The sequence below is a fragment of the Hypomesus transpacificus genome, chromosome 13 (assembly GCF_021917145.1).
Source record: "Hypomesus transpacificus isolate Combined female chromosome 13, fHypTra1, whole genome shotgun sequence".
NCBI lineage: Eukaryota > Metazoa > Chordata > Actinopteri > Osmeriformes > Osmeridae > Hypomesus > Hypomesus transpacificus.
Window position 1 is genome coordinate 9,672,563 of NC_061072.1, and position 19,042 is coordinate 9,691,604.

The following is a 19,042-nucleotide window of genomic DNA, read 5'->3' on the forward strand; positions in this document are numbered from 1 at the left end:
ACATCCTCCTCCAAGCGCACATGAATTTCAGACGTACACACATGTATTGTACATTTATTATACTGTCGTCAATCCCTATATTCAATGTATATAAATAATCAATTTTATGAAAAAATATATACTTTGGCCGTAGCATTGCCCTACAGTAAAAAAGAAAGAATATAAAATCTCCCATTGCAAAAAAATCATACCCACTACAACTTCATCAGTAACATTATTATGAAGAATAATATCTTGGACAAAACTGGCCTCAGTCAGACTTCAGCAGCCATCCGTATCTACATTTTCTCTAGAAATTCGTCATCGCAGTAACCTACTTAGTAGTGTCATGTTTTTACACTGATTACGATCAAATTATCCACACATGGAAATAATGCGGTCACAATTCTATCCTTTCTTTGAAATATATATAGAGAACATGCAGTATTTATCATATAGCTACACTATGAATACTTATAAATATAGAAAATGTTTTGTGTTGCATACTAGTTGTCATCAACCCACTTAAGTTGTGATTTCAGTCACAGTTTAACTTTTACAAGGCACAAATTGTATATATTGTACTAAAAAGTACTTATTTATAGAAGGCAAAACATATCAGCTTGATTACAAACAGTATTGTACATACTGTAAAATCAATAAATTACCATTGATCTTATCAATTCATATATTATACATTTAACATGAATCACCCCCTTAACACTCACTTAACAGTTAAAAATAACGAATGTAATCTATACGATATGGCTTCATGGTAAGGGTAATCGTGACCAAATGTTTGATTCTTTAACATCTGAGTCAGAACAGCTGCACATGACATACAGTACAATCCCATTCAAGTGTGTGAAGTACACTTCTGTGTGTTTTGGTGAATGTTTTTGGCTGTTGAACAGAGACATTTACAGTTTGGTAGTGTCTAGTGTCTCAGAGTCGGAGGCCTTGTCTCTGTCTCTCTCTGTGGGCACGCTACTGTGCTGGAGCTCTGCGGCGACGTCAACAGCAAGCTTTGGTGGGTCGTTCTGAGCTGACAGCTGCCCCCTTGGCACCGCGTCCCTTTTGCCCAGGCAGTAAAAGGACACCATGAGGAATAGCGCAGATGAGGCAACTGTGGCACTGCAGGCAAAGAAGACTACGAAATACTTGCCCGTTTTGTCGATCAGGATTCCTAGAACAAGAATGTAAGTTATTATTACTTGGTTATCGTTCATCTACAATCGTATATCTACCACCAATCGTATGCCTGAGAACCTCAACTTTATTTAACATTACTATTGTTGCACTACCTCCACTCTTATTTTTATTTTTTGCTCATACTTGTACTATCTGTCCTTGTATTGTTTTTCTGTTTTGTCTTGTTGTTCTATTTGTAATGTTATAGTCTGCATGGAGAATACCAAATCAAATTCCTATTATTGTATACATGGCCAAATAAAGTTGAATTGAATTGAACAGAACACATAAGCTTGAATGATAAGATAACCTGCATGCTCATTATAGTGTCCTCCACCCTCTTACCTAAGGCCTGTAATTGATACCCCCTGGTGTCTGAACCCTGACTCTCAACATGGGACATTCCATTCTAGCCAAGACACACCCACGGACACATTCTAAAGAGGAAATTGGGCTTGGCTTTCTTTGGGTGCACATGATTGGTGTCCATAGTCTCTTATAGAAAATACTTTTGTTGCTGAAAGCAATTCAACTTGTTTTTCTATGAGGTTTCAATGTTTCCAAACATCGTAGCATTACTTTTTCTTCTTATTGTCTGTCATGTTTTTTTTTAAGTATAGGGCAAGATGTAAATAAATAGTATAGTAGTACTCAGCTATCTAATTTTAGTCATAATAAATTTAAGCCATATGAATGTTTTCAATGTTTGGGTTAACATTAAAATGCAGCCTCTGATTACCCCTCATCTCTCACCAGGGAGCACCGTTTTGGTTGTATTACTAAAACCAAACCTAAGCCTATCTTTACTATAACTTTCAGCACAAACTATAACTAACACACACACCAACACACCCAGTACCTGCGAGTGGAGGGCCTATAAGCAGGGTAACACTTTCCATGATGGAGAGCAAGCCGAGAGCCGCGGGGAAGCGGCTCATCTCCACGTTGTCCATCAGCACAGTGAACATCAACGACCCCACTAGGCTCATGGACAGCCCGTATATCACCACGTAAACTAGCAGCACGGGGAAGGTAGCGCCGATGCAACAGATGCTGTTGCTCAGCCCGTTGACCAGCAGGGCAAATGAGAATACATAGATGTGGCGCCCTTTGAACCAGGGCAAGCTAAAGAGGATGCCGACAGGTGGCCGCACCACGATGTTGACGATGCCCAGGACTGAGAGCAGCAGCGCCGCCCTGCTCTGGTCCATACCGTTGTCCGTAGCGTACGGCACCAGGTAAATCAGCGGCACCACGAACCCCAGCATCATCCAGGTGATGCCGATGGCGTAGACGCGATACCGCAGGTTGCTACTCAGGAGGTCAAAGGCCATGTGTTTACGCAGGGAGCCCAGCCCGCTAGTCCACAGTGACTTCACGGTACACTTCAGCCTCTCCTCCTCGGGCTGAGAGGGGGCGTGGTTTATGAGCGGCTGCCCTCGTCGCCGCGGGGGCCCCACGGGCCTCATCACGGCACCGCATACACTGCAGTTGAGAAGCACAGCGCCCAGCACCAAGAAGCTGCCCCGCCAGCCCAGTTCAGTATGGAGGTAGTTCCCCAGAAGGGGTAGGGTGCACAGGCCCAGGGCAGTGCCCGTGGATGACATGGCGTTGGCGAACGCACGGCGGCGCACAAAGTAGTGGCCAAGGATTGTTACCGCAGGCTGGAAACTGAAGCAGAACCCCAAACCTGTCATGACAGAGATTGTTGTTAGTAATGATGGGGTGAGTTCCATTCCATAAAGATCTTTCCTTGCAGGTGTTCTTTATTTGGCAGGTTCAATCCAATTAAAACACCTCATAATATAGGGTAACAAACGTTAAAATTAGGTGGTGCTGTGCTCAGGGAATGTTTTTCAGTAACGGATTAGATTAATCACTCTCCATAGATGAATCACTGAGAGGCCACAGACCTGTGATAACACCAGTTGTGATGTAGAGCTCTGTCATGGTGTGAGTGAAAGAGCTGGCAGCCATTCCCAGCCCACTCAGGACTCCGCCCAGCATCACAGTCACCCGGCAACCAAATCTCTCCACCAACACGCTGCAGAAAGGACCTGTAGGATTGAAGCTATTAGTTAAATACACAATGGGGCATTAAACTACTCTCAAGCTTTAGAAGTGCAAGGGCATTTTCCTTAATCCAACAAAACCTCGTAACATCTTGCGTAACATCTCAACTTGGCCTCTTAAACAAAGTAGGGGTTTGTGCACCAACACAAAATAACATGTGTGTACAATGTGTACATTTGCTCTCACATGCACACACAGTTTTCTAGTATAAATAATATTTCATACACACACTGTTCATTGCATACAGTATTTGTGGGGTATATAATGCCCTTAAGTAACTGCTCTTTGATTGGAACTGAGAAAAATGGCTTCACATTGTAGCTTGGTTGACTATTTTCTCTACTGAAACATAAGATTCAACCAAAGTTGTCCGAGCAAGTATGAATTGCACCAAAGACAACAGAAACTCAATTTGGACCAAATGGCTAGTTACTGACCTTGTGCTTGGGAGGGCAGTATAATGTTATAATATTTCCTCTCATAATCTTTGCTCTTTAATTGTTGTTACTTTCTATAAGTAAAATTGTAGGAGAAATGACTCAAGAGAGAACACCGGGATGAACATTAGACACAGCCAATGACTAGTCTCAATAAAAAGTAGGATTCTCTGATTATTTAGCACACTTAGTCAGTGTTTGTTTTGCCTACAAGTCTGAAAATGCCAACATTTCAGATATTGGCTCTACAAACTCTTCATGACTAGTACCAAAGAATGTCACCTTCCCACTTTTCTAAGCCTATAATCCAACATGCTTGACCAGGTCCTTCAACCACTCCTCACAGTGTAAAAGTGTACAAGGGTGATACGACAGGTTCTTAAGGGGTACTTTACTGGTTAAGGCACCCTTTTTTGACAAGTCATCGTTATTTCCCCCCTATCAAATGACTAACAAATAAATAAATAAAACAGACATCTGAATACATTTCTGAACAGCCTGTCACATATACACAGTCTAGTTTTCAATTTATAGAAAAGCTTTACCTCCAGCATGAAGTACTGATGTCATTATAGAAGGCACCCAGGAGGTCTGGCTATTGGTGGCTTGGAACTCTCTCTGTAGATCAATGTAGAAGATGCCAATGCATGAGGGAAAGGCCAGGGTCAGAGCCAGGACCATGATGGTGGCCGCCAGAACCACCCAGCCCCAGCCTCCATCAGGAGCGGTCACCGCCCCATCCATGGGTAGTGAGGGTCTGGGTTCATGGCCTCTCTCCTCTCCCTGGTCAGTGTCACACACACTGCCATCTGGATACTGCTCCATGTCTGCAGGCTGTTTGGGGGCTTTGCTCTCCATCTGGAGGCAGTCTCCTGCCCCCTTGTTTCCATTCCTCTGGTTCATCATTGGCTGAGGTCTTTGGTCAATGCCTCAGGAATGGCTGGCCAGGGTGGACTACAGGTTGTTTCACACTCCATCTTTCTGTATCTTTAAATCTACAAACATGACCAGAGAAAGGAAATACATTAGAATGGTCTTTCAGTTCAACAGTTAAAATCTATGTAAATTATAGCAGGCATTCAGTGTTTGTAGTAGTAGGGAGGAATTGGCGCAGCTTCTAAAAGTTTCATGCTTTTGTTGATATATACTGCAAGCATAAATTGCCTACAGTTGGAAACTAAAATCGACGTCAAACTTTGTATTCAACAATCCCACGTGAGACTGTAGCAGCCTAGTCTACGAATCATAATGGAAGCCTAAAGCATATCCGCCGTCGAACTCTGAGAAGTTAACTATGTTTTGCTCATTTTGCGTGAATAAATGTACAAAAACACTGATGATAACCTACTATGTCGTGAGTAATGGAAGCCTAGTATTACAGTGTATGTTCATTCCTTAAAAAAAAGATCGCATAGTCATTTATATTGCGTTATTTTATGATAGGCTACTATTGTAATATTAAAACTGATATGTTAGGCTTGACGCCGCATATTGAAGCCTATAAAGAAACCACGCCAGCCCAACATCATAATAAAATCCAATATCCTAAGGCGCATGACAATAAACTATGAGATATCCGTAAATGTCCGCATTTTTTCACAACACAATTTTAAACTCTCCTTTACGTACCATTTGTATGCCCATTCGTGTTTTAATCCTTCACATATGTGTTACATCGTAAGCAACTGGGAACCCAAGTCTTGACTGTCGGGTTCTCAGTGGGAGGAGACAGCGAGTTTTGATGCGGTCCACGCATTAAGGTCATAGCCACTGAATTCTTACGAAGGCAATGCAAGCCTAAATATCGTGCTTTTACCTATTAGGAAAATATGTTTTGAACTGTTAATTAGGGCAAATTAGCACATCTACAAGAATAGCTTTTTCCGGAGTCAGACTTGGAAGAATAAGGATATTTCATGAGGATCTCATAGGAGGAAGTACTAGCAAATCCCTGGGGTTTGTTCTGTAGTCTAGCCCTGGCGCTACATTTTTCATGCTAGTAATTAAACTAATACATTCTTGTCTAGATTGTGAAATATAAATTGTATCGTTTGATACTGCACATTTGCTATCCATTCGAAATACATAGGCACTGTATGAGACACATACTGCACTTTGTGTAATAATAAAGCTGTCCATATTGGAAATATGAAAACGTCCTCAATCCTCTACATAAGCCTACTGTATTGCAGATGGTGGAGTAAATGCATTACAACTATCCACTGATAACTGTGTGGGTGCAGACAACACACAACACATTGTAAAACACAGACACATTTTATGATTAAAAACCAGACTGGATTTTGTTAAAATTGTTACATTTAAAGAAAATGCATTTGTAGACAAAAGTTCCCAAAATATAAAATAAATAAAAAGAAAATCGGACCCAATTTTTTTTTTTTTTTTAGCTTCCCAACAGTTCTCCACAGTCGCCATTGACAATATTCACATTTGACATCAATATACTGTTGATAAATTAACACACTAAAAATAACTGTTAATAGTTGACATTTTAGTACGTCTAAATGTGTGTACAAGTGTGTATGTGTTGTATACAAATCCATGCAGGTGTTTACAGATTAACTATGACAGAATGAGCCACGACTCAAAACATTCTCTTCATTTTGTATTTGAATAAATGTGATACCCAAAGTGATGGGTCTGCAATTTGTGTCCAGTTTTAATAAGACATTAGTTTGTTGGTTAATTCTGTTAATTCCATTTTAAACTAGTTATTTCACCTTTTGTTAAACTGAAGTGACAGGATACAAAAACAACATATAAACAAAACATATGATTAGAGAATAAGGTATTGTTGTAGACCCAATGTCCCACACAAGAAATCTACACCTATTAGAGCCATGCCTTCCTCTTGCTCTCCAACCATGCATCACATACACTTTGCACTAACACAGAGGTCAGACAAAATCCAGTACACAACATCGTAATCTCTAGAACAATACATGCTCTCATTTTTTCACGTGCCAGAGCGTGACGTTATGTTTTTTCTTCTTCAGATTAGTAAAAATAGCACGTCAGGGGTACTGAGTGCAGGTGAGGGGGCAAATCAATATTTTTTTTCTGAGGTTTTCAGAAGGTAGTTTGATTCAAATTTTAATTAACCCTCTACAGGGCGAAATGAATAGATGTGAAAAAATAAAGGTAGACAGGAAAGATTTTCACTCTGGTGAAAAATAAGTGCTTCAAAAGATGATCTAAAAAATAGGATCAATATAGATGGTTTTCAATGGCCTATATCATGCAACTCAAAGAGAAAAAGCCTAATAAAATGCCAGTCTTTTCATTTCCCCCAGAAGGTGCACTGCTGGCATTTACTAAGATAAAATCAGAACACTCCTAACATCTGTTCTCTGCTCCTATTGTGTTTGGTTGTGGTGTACTGTAAACTTAATCCACCACTTGTGTTCACGTCTCTGAATGGACAAAAAGCTGAAAAATGCGGACAACAAATAAAGCTTGCGCAGCAACAGGTCACGAGAGTCGAATCAAATAATTGGCACAAAGGAAATTCGAGTTAAGCCTGATAATCTGTGCTACACATAAACAAATATTAATGATGACTAAAGACTTGGTTAAGACGATTCCCGAGGACATTTCACTCTCAAAGACAGATGAATAATGAAGACTGAACTGAGGACTACACCATTCCAAACCTCAGGGTCTCCTAGGGTATTCTAAAGGTATGGGAGGAGCCTCACTAGCCCCATGACAAAGGGGACAACAACTGTGCACAACACAGGTCAAAGGCACAACACTGGACATGGACGAAGGGGAAAGAGAACCCAATGGGAACTTTCCAAAGTCCCAGAGGGGAAAACATGCCTCTAAATGAGACAGTCAGGCATACATTGCAACACAGTTTGTCTGCATCCATAAAATTGCACAACTCGCACTCGAGAGGAAAAATTAAAACACATCAACAGTCAGAGCTCCGAAGCCTGAGAGGACAGTTAGGGAGCATGACGATAACACGTTACATTTTTTCTTTGTTAAAGCATTCTTCATGCTGATATAACATCATTGCACCAAATATTCATTATACACAAGAAACAGTGTTTTAAGTATGTAAGTTGCAACACCATTGAAACAAAAAGGGTTTGATATTATCCAAAGGATACACCTTTGCCTTAACAGATTTAAGTACACAATCAGACTGACAGATTGAAAAAAAGAAACCTTTCCAAAAATTAGACAAATTGCTAATACCAGGTCATCCAAAATAGCTGATATGTGTGTGGTGACAGAAATACAATTCTGTCAAGCTAGTACCCATTACTCTTGGCACAGAACAATGTCACATAAAATAAACAGATTAATAGTTCCTCTCAAAAACGAAAACCAATCTGAAAACACTTCCCAACTAGCACATCCAACGTACAAAGTTTCTGTGGACAAGAACGATTATAAAACGTGAATTGGAAAGGGTAGGTTTTTTTAGTTTGCACCCAAATGGATGGAGACAGGGGCGATTTTAGGATCAGACTTTTAGGGGTGCTCAGTCCCCAATGAGAATGTGACATGAATACAGTGCCTTGCAAAAGTGCTAAACCCCCTTGCTAATATAAATCCCTAATTTCACTGGATAACAATTAATACATTTATGTATTATTATGCATATTGAATGAATGAAAAAACTCAGGATGTCCCTTTCTTCATGAACTACTATTATCAAATGATAATAAACAATAATAATTTTTATTTTTTTATTATTATTAATTTTAAGGGTGCTGAGATGAAATGTATGGGTGCTTGTGCACCCTTTAAAGGGGTCTAAAATCGCCACTGGATGGAGATACTGTAAAGTACGGTGAAACACAGTGAGCTGGATGTACTTTGAAACAGCTGCAGAAGAAGTTAAAATTGGCATGAGAATGTGACAAGGCCAGGGAGAGAAACTCCAGTCTTTGAGGCTGCATACAGGTGGACACGGGTCTGAAAGAACCACAAGTGTCGTAGACACACGTCCATCTCTTCATGTAAAAAAAAAAAGAATATCACAAACCTTTACTTTAGCTCTAATTACAATTTGAAGATATGCAAAAGAACTAAATACAAATAGACCTATTAAATAGGAATATGTATTAAGAGGTTACTCTTAACCAAAAATCTACTTCTAGGATCCTGGGATGTTGATCATATTTCAGTCACTGACAAACAAGCAGAGGCGCTGCATACACACACTCACACCCCTGTCACTGGGGAAACACATCTGGAGAACTGGTTTGGAGGATATGGATACTTTCCTCCATGAAATTAGTATTACTCACCAATAATACACAAATATGACAACTATGATACATGAATCAATAATTACACCATTTGCATTCAATTTTCATAATAATGTCATCATATATATATATAGATATAGATTTATGTTCCTCACATGCCTGACAATTGTACACAGGTGTATTTTAGTCTTTTGAGTCATTTGCTTTCTTTTGCATGGAAACATCCTTAGTACAGCTGCGAAAAGATGTGCCTTTCCCAAGACAACAGGCTGAAGCAAACTGGGAGGAGACGGGAGTCCTCAGTGATGCCCAAAAGTGAAAGTCACAGATGATCCAAAGTGGGCCATCCACAAGACAAGGGTCTACCCCTCTCCTTTCAGGAAAATGATACTTTAACAGCAGAACTCACAGGATAAGCTGACCCATGGAGAGATTCTGCTGATCCATTGCTTTCAGCGGTCTACAATTTCCTGCCTGTTGCACGCTTGTTCTAGTGCAACCTCTCGACCCACAGCCTCCCAGCGCTGGCACACCCTGCCGTGACGCTGTGCCCACCCCCAGCAGCGAGGAGTGGAGGTCGAGGGAGGGCGTATTTAGGATGGTGTTTGAGGTGGATTAGCTTAGTCTGTACAGTTGTCTGCATCAATTTATCCATTGTATGTCTTTTGATAGTCCTGAGGAGATAATCACAGATGTCAACATTGTCAGACAAACAGGGGACATGGTTACCTGTGCCTTAACCAGAATGAGGATGATAATGAAGACTTAGCTCTGTGTGGAGATTCAATTGAAAGTGTGGGGATATAATGACAACCAAAACCTAAATCAAGTGGCCATTATCATCAAAAGCCCTCTTTTATCAATCATCATAATAAGCTGCTTAAAATGCCTCCAAACATTATGAAAAATATAACAGAGAAGAAGAAGAAGAAGAAAAAAGTTGTTATTGGGATTGTGTTGCAGCACTGTAGGGGCAGTATGGGAAAACCCCCCACTGTGGAAAGGCACACCAGAGGAGGGGGAGTGGAAGAGGTGCACAGGGTTGGAGGGGGGTGACGAGAATGAGCTTATGGAACAGGGCTGAGACTGAAGAAATCCCAGGTGGGTCGAGAGATGGTGTCTCTTTACATCCGTGAGCCTCTCTCCTGAAGGATCTGTGGGGGACAAAAGAAAAACAATCAATGAAACACTGTTTGTGTTTTTTCCCCCCCATTTTCTTAACTGCTGACAGTAGTTTTGAAGACATCTGACTAGTGGAGTTAACTCCAGGCAAACTTTTCAACCTTTATATCTGATAAATGAATCACAAAGTACTCTTAATCTCTTAAAAGATGAATTCACCTTAGCCTTCTCTGTGGGCTCAATGACAATGCCATTGGTGGAGTTGTTGAGCTCCCGGGAAACCACACACAGAAATTCAGCCTGGTCCTCGTTGCCATAGTTATAGGAGGAGCCAATACTTATGAGCTGGAGGAAGGACATGAGACAAATATGAGAGGGGTGGCATCAGTTAACGAACTAAAGAGAACATTTAGGTGCAAATGGTATTTGGAAAAGGAACACTTTGATCAATAAACTAAATATTCAAAGAAAGAAAGAAATTGTAACCCGCCCACCTGCTCAAACTTCCAGCCGTCAGACATGGTTGAGACCATCTGTGTTAGCTCCTCCTCCTGGCACTGCAGCACCCGGTACACATGCTTCACTGGGCCCTGCGATGTACACACACACACACGTTTGTATCCCAGTGGTCAGCCAACGCATGTATTAAAAACTAAAGGATCCTGTGCATAGTTCATTACAGAGTCATTATGCCATGATCAATGTCTAATCTCAAGTCATTCACATGTATTCATTGGGAGCAGTTTTCTGACACACTGTACCTGAGACGTTCGGTTCTCATTGTCCCGTATCCTCTCTTTGACCAGTCTCACCAGTGATGCAATGTTGTAGAACTCTGCCTCCTCAAGGACTCCTGCAAGACATTACCGGCTGTTTAATTACACTGCTAAAACCCTGAGATGATTCCCATTAGACAGACGACATCCTTTTGGTTTAATAGATGATGATTCACAATTAAAATCCTAACCTTCTTCTGCCAGGTTCTTGTCCATGATGAGTTTTCCATGCCGCAGGTAATTCAAAATGGGCCCAAAATATGTAGGGTCCCTATCGATCAGGTAAGCACCAGTTTCATCCTGAGGATACCACAAAGAGCTTGATATCAATAATAATTTTCTTGTTTTGGATACCCTTTTATTTTACATATTACAATTTGATAACCAGGTCTTGACAAGGTATAGCATCACCAACCTTATCAGAATCCAAATCAGGATCTTCTTGACACAATCGGTATAGGAATGATTTAGGGTCCCTACACAATGTTTGTTTGGTTGTGACGAAGTAGGTCCCACCAACATTGAGACGAACCCAGCGGGATCCGGGCTTCTCCAGTGGCTCTGATGGGGAGCTAGGGTTGCTCTTCATTGGGAACCCAAACACTGATCTGCTAGAAGTAGACACCCCAGGACTAGTAGGCAAGCTGCTCCGCGGCGGAATCATGAGTGTGGGCGAAGCTAGCCGTACGGAGCCTCGGACATCACGGTGTTCGGTTTGCTCTATAGTACCAGAGCCACTAGTTTCCACAACGTGCAGTTCAGCCATATTTTCTTCGTCTACAGCAACCAAGCTATTAGCTAGCTACTACACTGCAGGGAAACAATTCTTAGGTACCCGATTTGTAAACACAGCAGGGCTATTTTTCTCGACAAGGTGGCTGACATTAGGGCGTTGCTACTCACATTCGATCACTTCAACGTCTATCCCTACTGAATAAGACATGAAAAATGGCAGATTAAATGTACAATGTGGGCCACATCCCGTACAATCTTTTCCTAAAACAAATGGGTAATTCTTGTTTATTCAAACGTTAATCAGAGAAAAGCAATTCTTCCGGGTTGGAACGTGATTATTGTTTACTTCCGCTATGTCATTAGCATGCTAAAGTAAGAGTTCCTACATCAAAAATAAAAATCCGCAAAGCATTTTTTTTTACAGCTATTACCATGTAAATAAGCTATCAGACACAATTGCATTGATATGTAATGCTATAATCATATGATAAGACAGATTCACAGTTCCAGGTAAGTGAATGGAGACACTTTTATTGTGAAACAAAATGAAACCCAGTTCATTCTGTTGCCATGTACAGGGTTTGGCTTGGCGGGTAGAAGCACTGTAGTAGAACAAACATACAACGCCAGCTGAGCTACCACTGAAGCCGCGTTCGAAGTAGGCTCTCAGGTAGATAATATACAAAGCAAGCATATTTTCTAAAATTTGATCGTAACCAGTTATCAACTAGCGATGTTCCATCCTAGCTAGCCTGTAAGGTAGCATAGCTATCCCATGTTAGTTTGCTAGAGCTGTGGTCTTTTTCAAAACGGTTGAATGTAGCAAACGTTAGCTTATGTGTGCAGTTGACGTGCAGGGGGTGGCCATAGCTTACCAACGTATAACTAAGTCTGTTGAGCTAATTTAGACAAGATGATAATGCCAGACACAACTAAATAAATGGGCTATATTAAAGTAGCAATATTGCAGAAACATTCACATTCAAGTGTACTCTATTTCTGATTGTAGTTAGTCATTCTGTAAGTTATAGCTAGTATGCTAACTCTTCACCATGATCATTCACAGTTTACTGCACCATGAGCGAATTTCGGATACATCATGACGTCAACGAGTTGCTTAGCCTCCTTCACGTGAGAGGAGGTGATGGAGCAGAAGGATACATCGACCTTCTGCAGAAACACAGGACCCCCTATGTGACCACGACAGTTTCCGCACACAGTGCAAAGGTGAGGAGCGCCTATGGAATTGCCAGTTTTATGTGGGTACATATGTACTATATTGGATAGGTTTCTCCCCTTCATTCCTCTAATTGAACTGTCCTGCGCAGGTTAAAATAGCGGAGTATTCCAAAACTCCAGAGGACTTTTTAAGGAAGTACGATGAACTCAAGTCAAAAAACGTGCGCAACCTTGATCCACTGGTTTACCTCCTGTCAAAGTTTACTGAAGACAAAGAGGTATGTAAAATGTTTTATCTTGCTCAGATGACTGACAATTACCCATCATGTCGCATCGGAGATTGTTTAGTGTATTTGCCATTAGTGTATATATATTAGAGAATCTGTGTCCTTGTTTTTCCATAGACACTTCAATGTCTGCAGCAAAATGCCAAAGAGAAGTCTGAGGCATCAGCCAACGTAACATCGAGCACCACCACAACATTTGCCATCCCGTCCACCAGCACCAAGATGTCCATGCAGGAACTGGAGGAGTTACGTAAGAAGCTTGGGAATGTCACGGCCACCTCCACAGTTCCTCAGGTGGCTAATTGTACAACTCTATTTCAGTGGGCCAGTAAAGTTTGCAAAATCGATTTAGAAACTTCAGAGTGTCAAAGAAATCCCAAAGTTTTGTGACTCGAACATTGTTCTTTCAGTCTGCTGAAGCCACACGGAAAAATCTGAGGGACAAGCACAACAAGAAGAATCCCACCCAACCAAATCCTGTATTTCCTAACTGGGTATATGACCGTCCTGCTCTGATTGGGGACTTCATCACCAGCTCAACACCGATGGGAGACCCAGTTTTAGCCATAGGTTTGACGATGTTCCTTTGTTTGATCGTGTGATCGGGGGTCAGATGGCTGAGCGGTTAGGGAGTCGGGCAAAATGACATGTCCTTGGGCAATACACTTCACCCTACTTGTCTCGGGGGAATGTTCCTTGTACTCGCTACGCTCTGGATAAGAGCGTCTGCTAAATGCCTAAATGTAAATGTGATCGGACTATTCTTGCTGTTGTGCTGTTACACATTGCATGAGCATTGTGAAGTGGCTCAAAGCGCCAAACAAATACAATTAGGTTTTGCTTGTGTTGTCATCTGTCATTAGGTACCTTGCCCCTTGCTACTCAGGAGCAGGCACTGGTGGAGGATCTGCTCTTTGTTTTGATTGGTGTTGATGGGCGTGACATCACAGCACAGCCTGTGCTGGGGAGGCAGAATCGCTCCTTCATTGTCGACCCCACCCTCGACATGTCAATCAAAGAGCTGGTCAATAGGATATTACCAGTCGCATCGTACTACTCCACTTTAACACGGTGTGTAAACTTCAGCAGAGGAAACCACTTGATGATGGACTCTCATGGACAGTGTTGCGATCCTGTTTGATGTCATATGGACAGTTTGTAATGTTTCTGGTTTTCAACTGGCAGTTTCACGGAGGAGAAGTCATCTTTCGAGTACGGCCAGGTGAACCACGCCCTGACTGCTGCCATGAGGACCCTGATGAAGGAGTACCTGATCCTGGTGACACAGCTGGAGCACCTTCACAGGCAGGGCATGCTCTCCCTGCAGAAGCTGTGGTTCTACATCCAGCCCACCATGAGAACAATGGAAATCCTAGCCTCGATCGGTGAGCCATAGAAGTAGATTCAGATAATACAGGGTGTCTAGGGTTGACTGGTTGTTACGGCCTAGGGCCTTGCAGTTTGAACTTGCATGGCTAAAGTGTAATGCTCGATGCCAATGTGGCAAAATTAGGGTTGGTTGGTTTGGGTGATGTTGATATAAATATGATCTGAGTTCGTAATTATAACACTAACTTTTGTCTTGTTTTTTGAAGCCTCCTCAGTGGACAAAGGAGACTGCATGGGTGGGTCTACACTTAGTCTTCTTCACGACCGCACCTTTAACTACACGGGAGACAGCCAGGCCCAGGAACTGTGCCTCTACCTCACCAAAGCAGCGAGCGTCCCTTACTTTGAAATACTGGAAAAGTGGATCTACAGGGGGATCATTAAGGACCCATACAGGTACGTTCTACTTTTGACCAACTCGTGTACTATACCACAATCTTTCATTTTGTTTACATTATCTTTCGCTAGAGGATCTTTAAAGAGAATCACAACAGAATGACAACAGCATAACTTTTTTGTCTTCATAGTGAATTCATGGTAGAGGAGCATGAGTTGCAGAAGGAGAAGATTCAGGAGGACTACAACGACAAGTATTGGGATCAACGATACACCGTCGTGCAGCACAGAATTCCATCCTTCCTCCAGAAACTGGCAGACAAAATATTAAGCACAGGTGCGATACAAGATATAACGATTTCTGTTTATTCTTATTGGAATTCTGTGAGGTCTTAGAAACTGTTATTAACGATTTTGTTTCATTCTCTTCCTCTCGCTCAATAGGGAAATACCTCAACGTGGTGAGAGAGTGTGGCCGTGACGTGACCTGTCCTGATGCTAAGGAAGTCTTGTATACTCTGAAGGAGAGAGCCTATGTCGAGCAGATCGAGAAGTCATATAACTACGCCAGCAAAGTCCTCCTGGACTTCCTGATGGAAGAGAAGGAGCTAGTCTTGCGACTCAGGTGAACACAGAATACAAAGTTGTAGCCATAGAGTCAACATTTGGGTGGGGGGCGAATATTTTTTTAAATTATAATTTCGGACAGCGTGCGTGGTTGCCTGTCGTAGCGTGGCACGTTTATATTTTTATATCAATATTTTTGGGAGGGACATTTTGACCAGATTTGAATATTGGGGGGGATGTGTATCCCCCAATATGTATATTATGATTACGGCCTTTGACGGAATATAAGACAAACACGCTGTATTTGATAAGTTACCAAACAAGTTATCGTTCATATTCATCTGTGTGTTGTTTTCTAGTTCAATCAAGCACTACTTCTTGATGGACAAGGGAGATTTCTTTGTCCACTTCATGGACCTGACGGAGGAGGAGCTGAAGAAGCCGGTGGATGACATCGTTCCTCCACGACTGGAGGCCCTGCTGGAGTTGGCTCTCAGAATGAGTACTGCAAACACAGACCCGTTCAAAGATGACCTGAAGGTTAGTGGAGACAGTCTTGTCCTTTTCTTCACACGCTGCCTTTGCCTATTGCTAGCGATGCCATCAACGCCACCTGCTGGTGACAAAGGAGAAAACCCCTGTTCACTGTAAAGGTTATTAGATATTTTAGGAGATATTTATGGTTACAGCAGTAATTTTGCATGCTAGAAATGAACTATAGGTAATCAATTCAAATTCAAACATAAATAAACATCTGTAAGCGAATCTATGCTAGTTTGCTGGTGCCGAATCACTGTGATAAACTCACCATGCCACTCTTTTCCTGTTTCCTCTAGATTGACCTGATGCCTCATGATGTCATCACCCAGTTGCTGCGTGTGCTGGCCATAGAGACCAAGCAGGAGAAGGCCGTCATCAACGCCGACCCCACCGACGTGACACTCAGCGGCCTGGAGGCTTTCTCCTTCGACTACATAGTCAAGTGGCCACTGTCCCTCATCATCAACAGGTATTATCTCATAGGGATAGTCATCGCAAAACTATTAGACATAGTTGTAGCAGGTTGTTGATTTTGGAAAAAATGTAGTATTGTTTATGTTCAATCAAATTATATTTTTCTCCCAACAACAGTGCCATCATTGAAATGTATTGATATAATTTATGTGTGATGAAATAAAGATACAGGATATTAAGAAAACCTTTCATGGGAATATTAAATGTATTCTACAGGAAAGCACTGACCAGATACCAGATGCTATTCAGACACATATTTTACTGTAAGCATGTTGAGAGGCTGTTGTGCAACGTTTGGATCAGCAATAAAGATGCCAAGCAATATTCCTTACACTCAGCCAAGTGGTGAGTTTACCAAACTCATTCATTTAAAATACTAACTGTTAATATGATCAAATTATGTTGATACAAATGATTCCAATGGTTTGCTGCTTGATTAAAAATACTGTGATAATTTGAATCTAATTATGTTAATACTAATGATTCCAATGGTTTGCTGCTTGATTAAAAATACTGTGATAATTTGATCTAATTATGTTAATACTAATGATTCCAATGTGTTTGCTTCTTTAGGTTTGCTGTAGCATTTGCCCTTAGACAGCGCATGCTGAACTTTGTCCAGAACATCCAGTATTACATGATGTTTGAAGTTATAGAGCCCACATGGCATATCATGGAGAACAACCTGAAGTCTGTGAGTGATTAGGGAACAAATGTTTGCGTCATTACTACCTCATCAGTCACTGAGAACTGCCTTTTAATACCCTATTGTACCGTGAAGAACATATTTATTGCAATATCAGCCATGCATTTTTATGGTTCTTTGACATAAGCTTCCATGTCTATGTTTTTTCAATGCGACTAGAAAACGTTGTTGCTACCAGTAAATTAGGTATTGTCACCATGTGGTTGCTCAGTCATGCGATCTCTCCCATCTAGGCCTCCAACATTGACGACGTGCTGTGTCACCACACCAGCTTCCTGGATAACTGCCTGAAGGACTGCATGCTGACTAACCCTGAGCTTCTCAAAATCTTCTCCAAGCTCATGTCAGTGTGTGTCATGTTCACAAACCAAATGCAGGTCAGTAGACAAATTCAAACCGCAAAAATGTTTGAACATCTTGGCAGCTTTTCGAGCCCAAATCGTTTGTGTTGTCAGTTGTTTGTATTAAAACACACAATTATAAAATAGGACATTGTCTTTTAAAGTGCTTTGTATTTATTAATTATTGAAAAATATATTATTCAGACACGTGCTAATGCATAAACTACATATGTTTTGCCTTTGTTATGGTAGGCTTTCACTAACAGCATGAGGCTGGACCGCCTGTCTCTGGAGCATGGAGCCATAAAAGGCCCACCTTCCCAGAGCGAACGTGCTCAGGACGCAGAGAAGAGGAAGCTCACATCTAAGGTGTCTTAACACACCACATAGTTATCATCACACTTGGGCCTTGGGCCAAGTGGTTTGTTTTCAAATGTGGGTGGGACAGCTTTAAAAAATATATATATATCAGAGGATGCAGCCGTTAAATATATTTGTCTTGATAACTAAGTGGGCGGGGGTGGCAGATTGGCTGTTTTCAAAATGTGGGTGGGACATGTCAAAATATGTTTTGATGGCTGGATTGAGCTTGTTTCACTTAAACGGAATGGAGTTTCACAACAGGGATGTTGTAAGCAAGGGAGTCAGATGGCTGAGAGGTGAGGGAGTCGGGCTAGTAATCCAAAGGTTGCCGGATCAATTCCCCGCCGTGCCAAATTACGTTGTGTCCTTGGGCAAGGCACTTCACCTTACTTGCCTCGGGGGAATGTCTCTGTACTTACTGTAAGTCGCTCTGGATGAGAGCGTCTGCTAAATGACTAAATGTAATGTAAATGTAAGCAGATTCGTTAACACTAATCGTAATTCACGCGTGATGTCTAAATGTTTTTGTTATTGGCCCCGTCTCCAGTTTGTAGCGGAGCACGTTCACGCGCTGCAGACTGACGCTGGCTTTGAGAACACCATCAGCAAGTTCGACAGCAACTTCAGCACTCTGCTGCTCGACCTGCTGGACAAGCTCAGCATCTACAGCACCAACGACTGTGAGCACAGCATGATCAACATCATCTACAGGTGGGTCAAAGGTCGAAGCGTCCGCCACACCTATTCAAGCCAATCAACAGGGTCACAATACTGTGCTTTGTTAACTCGAAAGTTTTTATATTTTGTACTCTGCAGCTGTCAATAACTGGATGTGATGTTGTTGAGTTTTTACAGTATATGATGAAAAATTTACTTTTTCTTTTTGTAAATCCACAGGTTGGATTTTAATGGATTCTACACTGATCGCCTGGAGAGGATGGCCATAGAGAGGAGTCAGAAAGCGGTGGCATAGGGAATATTTAACTCAGTCTTAATAATGGTGATCCAGTGAAAATTCATATTTTTTTCACACCCTTATCTTTCTCACAAACATCTGCATTAAGGGTGTTTAATGCTTGATTTAAGCTGGTTTTCCATATTGTTGTTTATGAGGGATGTTGTGTATTCCCTTTTGAGGTATTGTATATTGTATAAAGTATAAGACAACAACCATGTTCATGTACTTGTTAATGTCAAATAAAAAGTGTTACTCTTTGTTTTTTGATCCATTATACCTTGTCAAAGAGGCACAGCTAATGTGTTGATCAATGCCTAACAACAATTAATTTGGGTCTAGA

The 19,042-nt window shown here is 41.4% G+C and overlaps 3 protein-coding genes across 3 annotated transcripts; 1 reads left to right on the plus strand and 2 right to left on the minus strand.

Annotated features, from left to right (window-relative positions):
• Window positions 1-38: 38 nt before the first annotated feature.
• slc16a5a (solute carrier family 16 member 5a) lies at window positions 39-5,397 on the minus strand. Its single transcript, XM_047032521.1, has 5 exons — window positions 5,310-5,397; window positions 4,226-4,675; window positions 3,084-3,227; window positions 2,030-2,860; window positions 39-1,165 (listed from the first exon to the last, which is right to left on the minus strand). The coding sequence occupies exons 2-5, from the start codon at window positions 4,584-4,586 to the stop codon at window positions 900-902; spliced, it is 1,602 nt and encodes a 533-aa protein (XP_046888477.1). The 5' UTR covers window positions 4,587-4,675; window positions 5,310-5,397; the 3' UTR covers window positions 39-899.
• A 2,968-nt stretch (window positions 5,398-8,365) lies between these two features.
• kctd2 (potassium channel tetramerization domain containing 2) lies at window positions 8,366-11,921 on the minus strand. The gene is made up of 6 exons (XM_047032179.1): window positions 11,243-11,921; window positions 11,019-11,127; window positions 10,813-10,904; window positions 10,546-10,641; window positions 10,271-10,396; window positions 8,366-10,083 (listed from the first exon to the last, which is right to left on the minus strand). The coding sequence occupies exons 1-6, from the start codon at window positions 11,591-11,593 to the stop codon at window positions 10,054-10,056; spliced, it is 804 nt and encodes a 267-aa protein (XP_046888135.1). The 5' UTR covers window positions 11,594-11,921; the 3' UTR covers window positions 8,366-10,053.
• Window positions 11,922-12,136: 215 nt separating this feature from the next.
• On the plus strand, window positions 12,137-18,961 carry tubgcp2 (tubulin, gamma complex associated protein 2). The gene is made up of 18 exons (XM_047032744.1): window positions 12,137-12,232; window positions 12,629-12,789; window positions 12,891-13,019; window positions 13,146-13,322; window positions 13,439-13,598; window positions 13,892-14,099; window positions 14,214-14,413; window positions 14,624-14,813; window positions 14,945-15,090; window positions 15,198-15,378; window positions 15,680-15,860; window positions 16,157-16,329; window positions 16,551-16,679; window positions 16,908-17,028; window positions 17,274-17,417; window positions 17,634-17,750; window positions 18,292-18,455; window positions 18,642-18,961. The coding sequence occupies exons 2-18, from the start codon at window positions 12,640-12,642 to the stop codon at window positions 18,715-18,717; spliced, it is 2,646 nt and encodes an 881-aa protein (XP_046888700.1). The 5' UTR covers window positions 12,137-12,232; window positions 12,629-12,639; the 3' UTR covers window positions 18,718-18,961.
• Window positions 18,962-19,042: the final 81 nt, after the last annotated feature.

Coding starts and splice junctions, on each gene's coding strand:
- slc16a5a (XM_047032521.1), bottom strand. CDS start 4,586: ATGATGAACCAGAGGAATGGAAACAAGGGGGCAGGAGACTGCCTCCAG. Junction 2,861..3,083: donor CACAACTGGTGTTATCACAG/GTCTGTGGCCTC, acceptor CTGTCATGACAG/GTTTGGGGTTCTGCTTCAGT. Junction 1,166..2,029: donor TATAGGCCCTCCACTCGCAG/GTACTGGGTGTG, acceptor TTCTTGTTCTAG/GAATCCTGATCGACAAAACG.
- kctd2 (XM_047032179.1), bottom strand. CDS start 11,593: ATGGCTGAACTGCACGTTGTGGAAACTAGTGGCTCTGGTACTATAGAG. Junction 10,905..11,018: donor CAAGAACCTGGCAGAAGAAG/GTTAGGATTTTA, acceptor AATGTCTTGCAG/GAGTCCTTGAGGAGGCAGAG. Junction 10,642..10,812: donor ATGAGAACCGAACGTCTCAG/GTACAGTGTGTC, acceptor TGTACATCGCAG/GGCCCAGTGAAGCATGTGTA.
- tubgcp2 (XM_047032744.1), top strand. CDS start 12,640: ATGAGCGAATTTCGGATACATCATGACGTCAACGAGTTGCTTAGCCTC. Junction 14,414..14,623: donor GGAAATCCTAGCCTCGATCG/GTGAGCCATAGA, acceptor TGTTTTTTGAAG/CCTCCTCAGTGGACAAAGGA. Junction 18,456..18,641: donor ATGATCAACATCATCTACAG/GTGGGTCAAAGG, acceptor GTAAATCCACAG/GTTGGATTTTAATGGATTCT.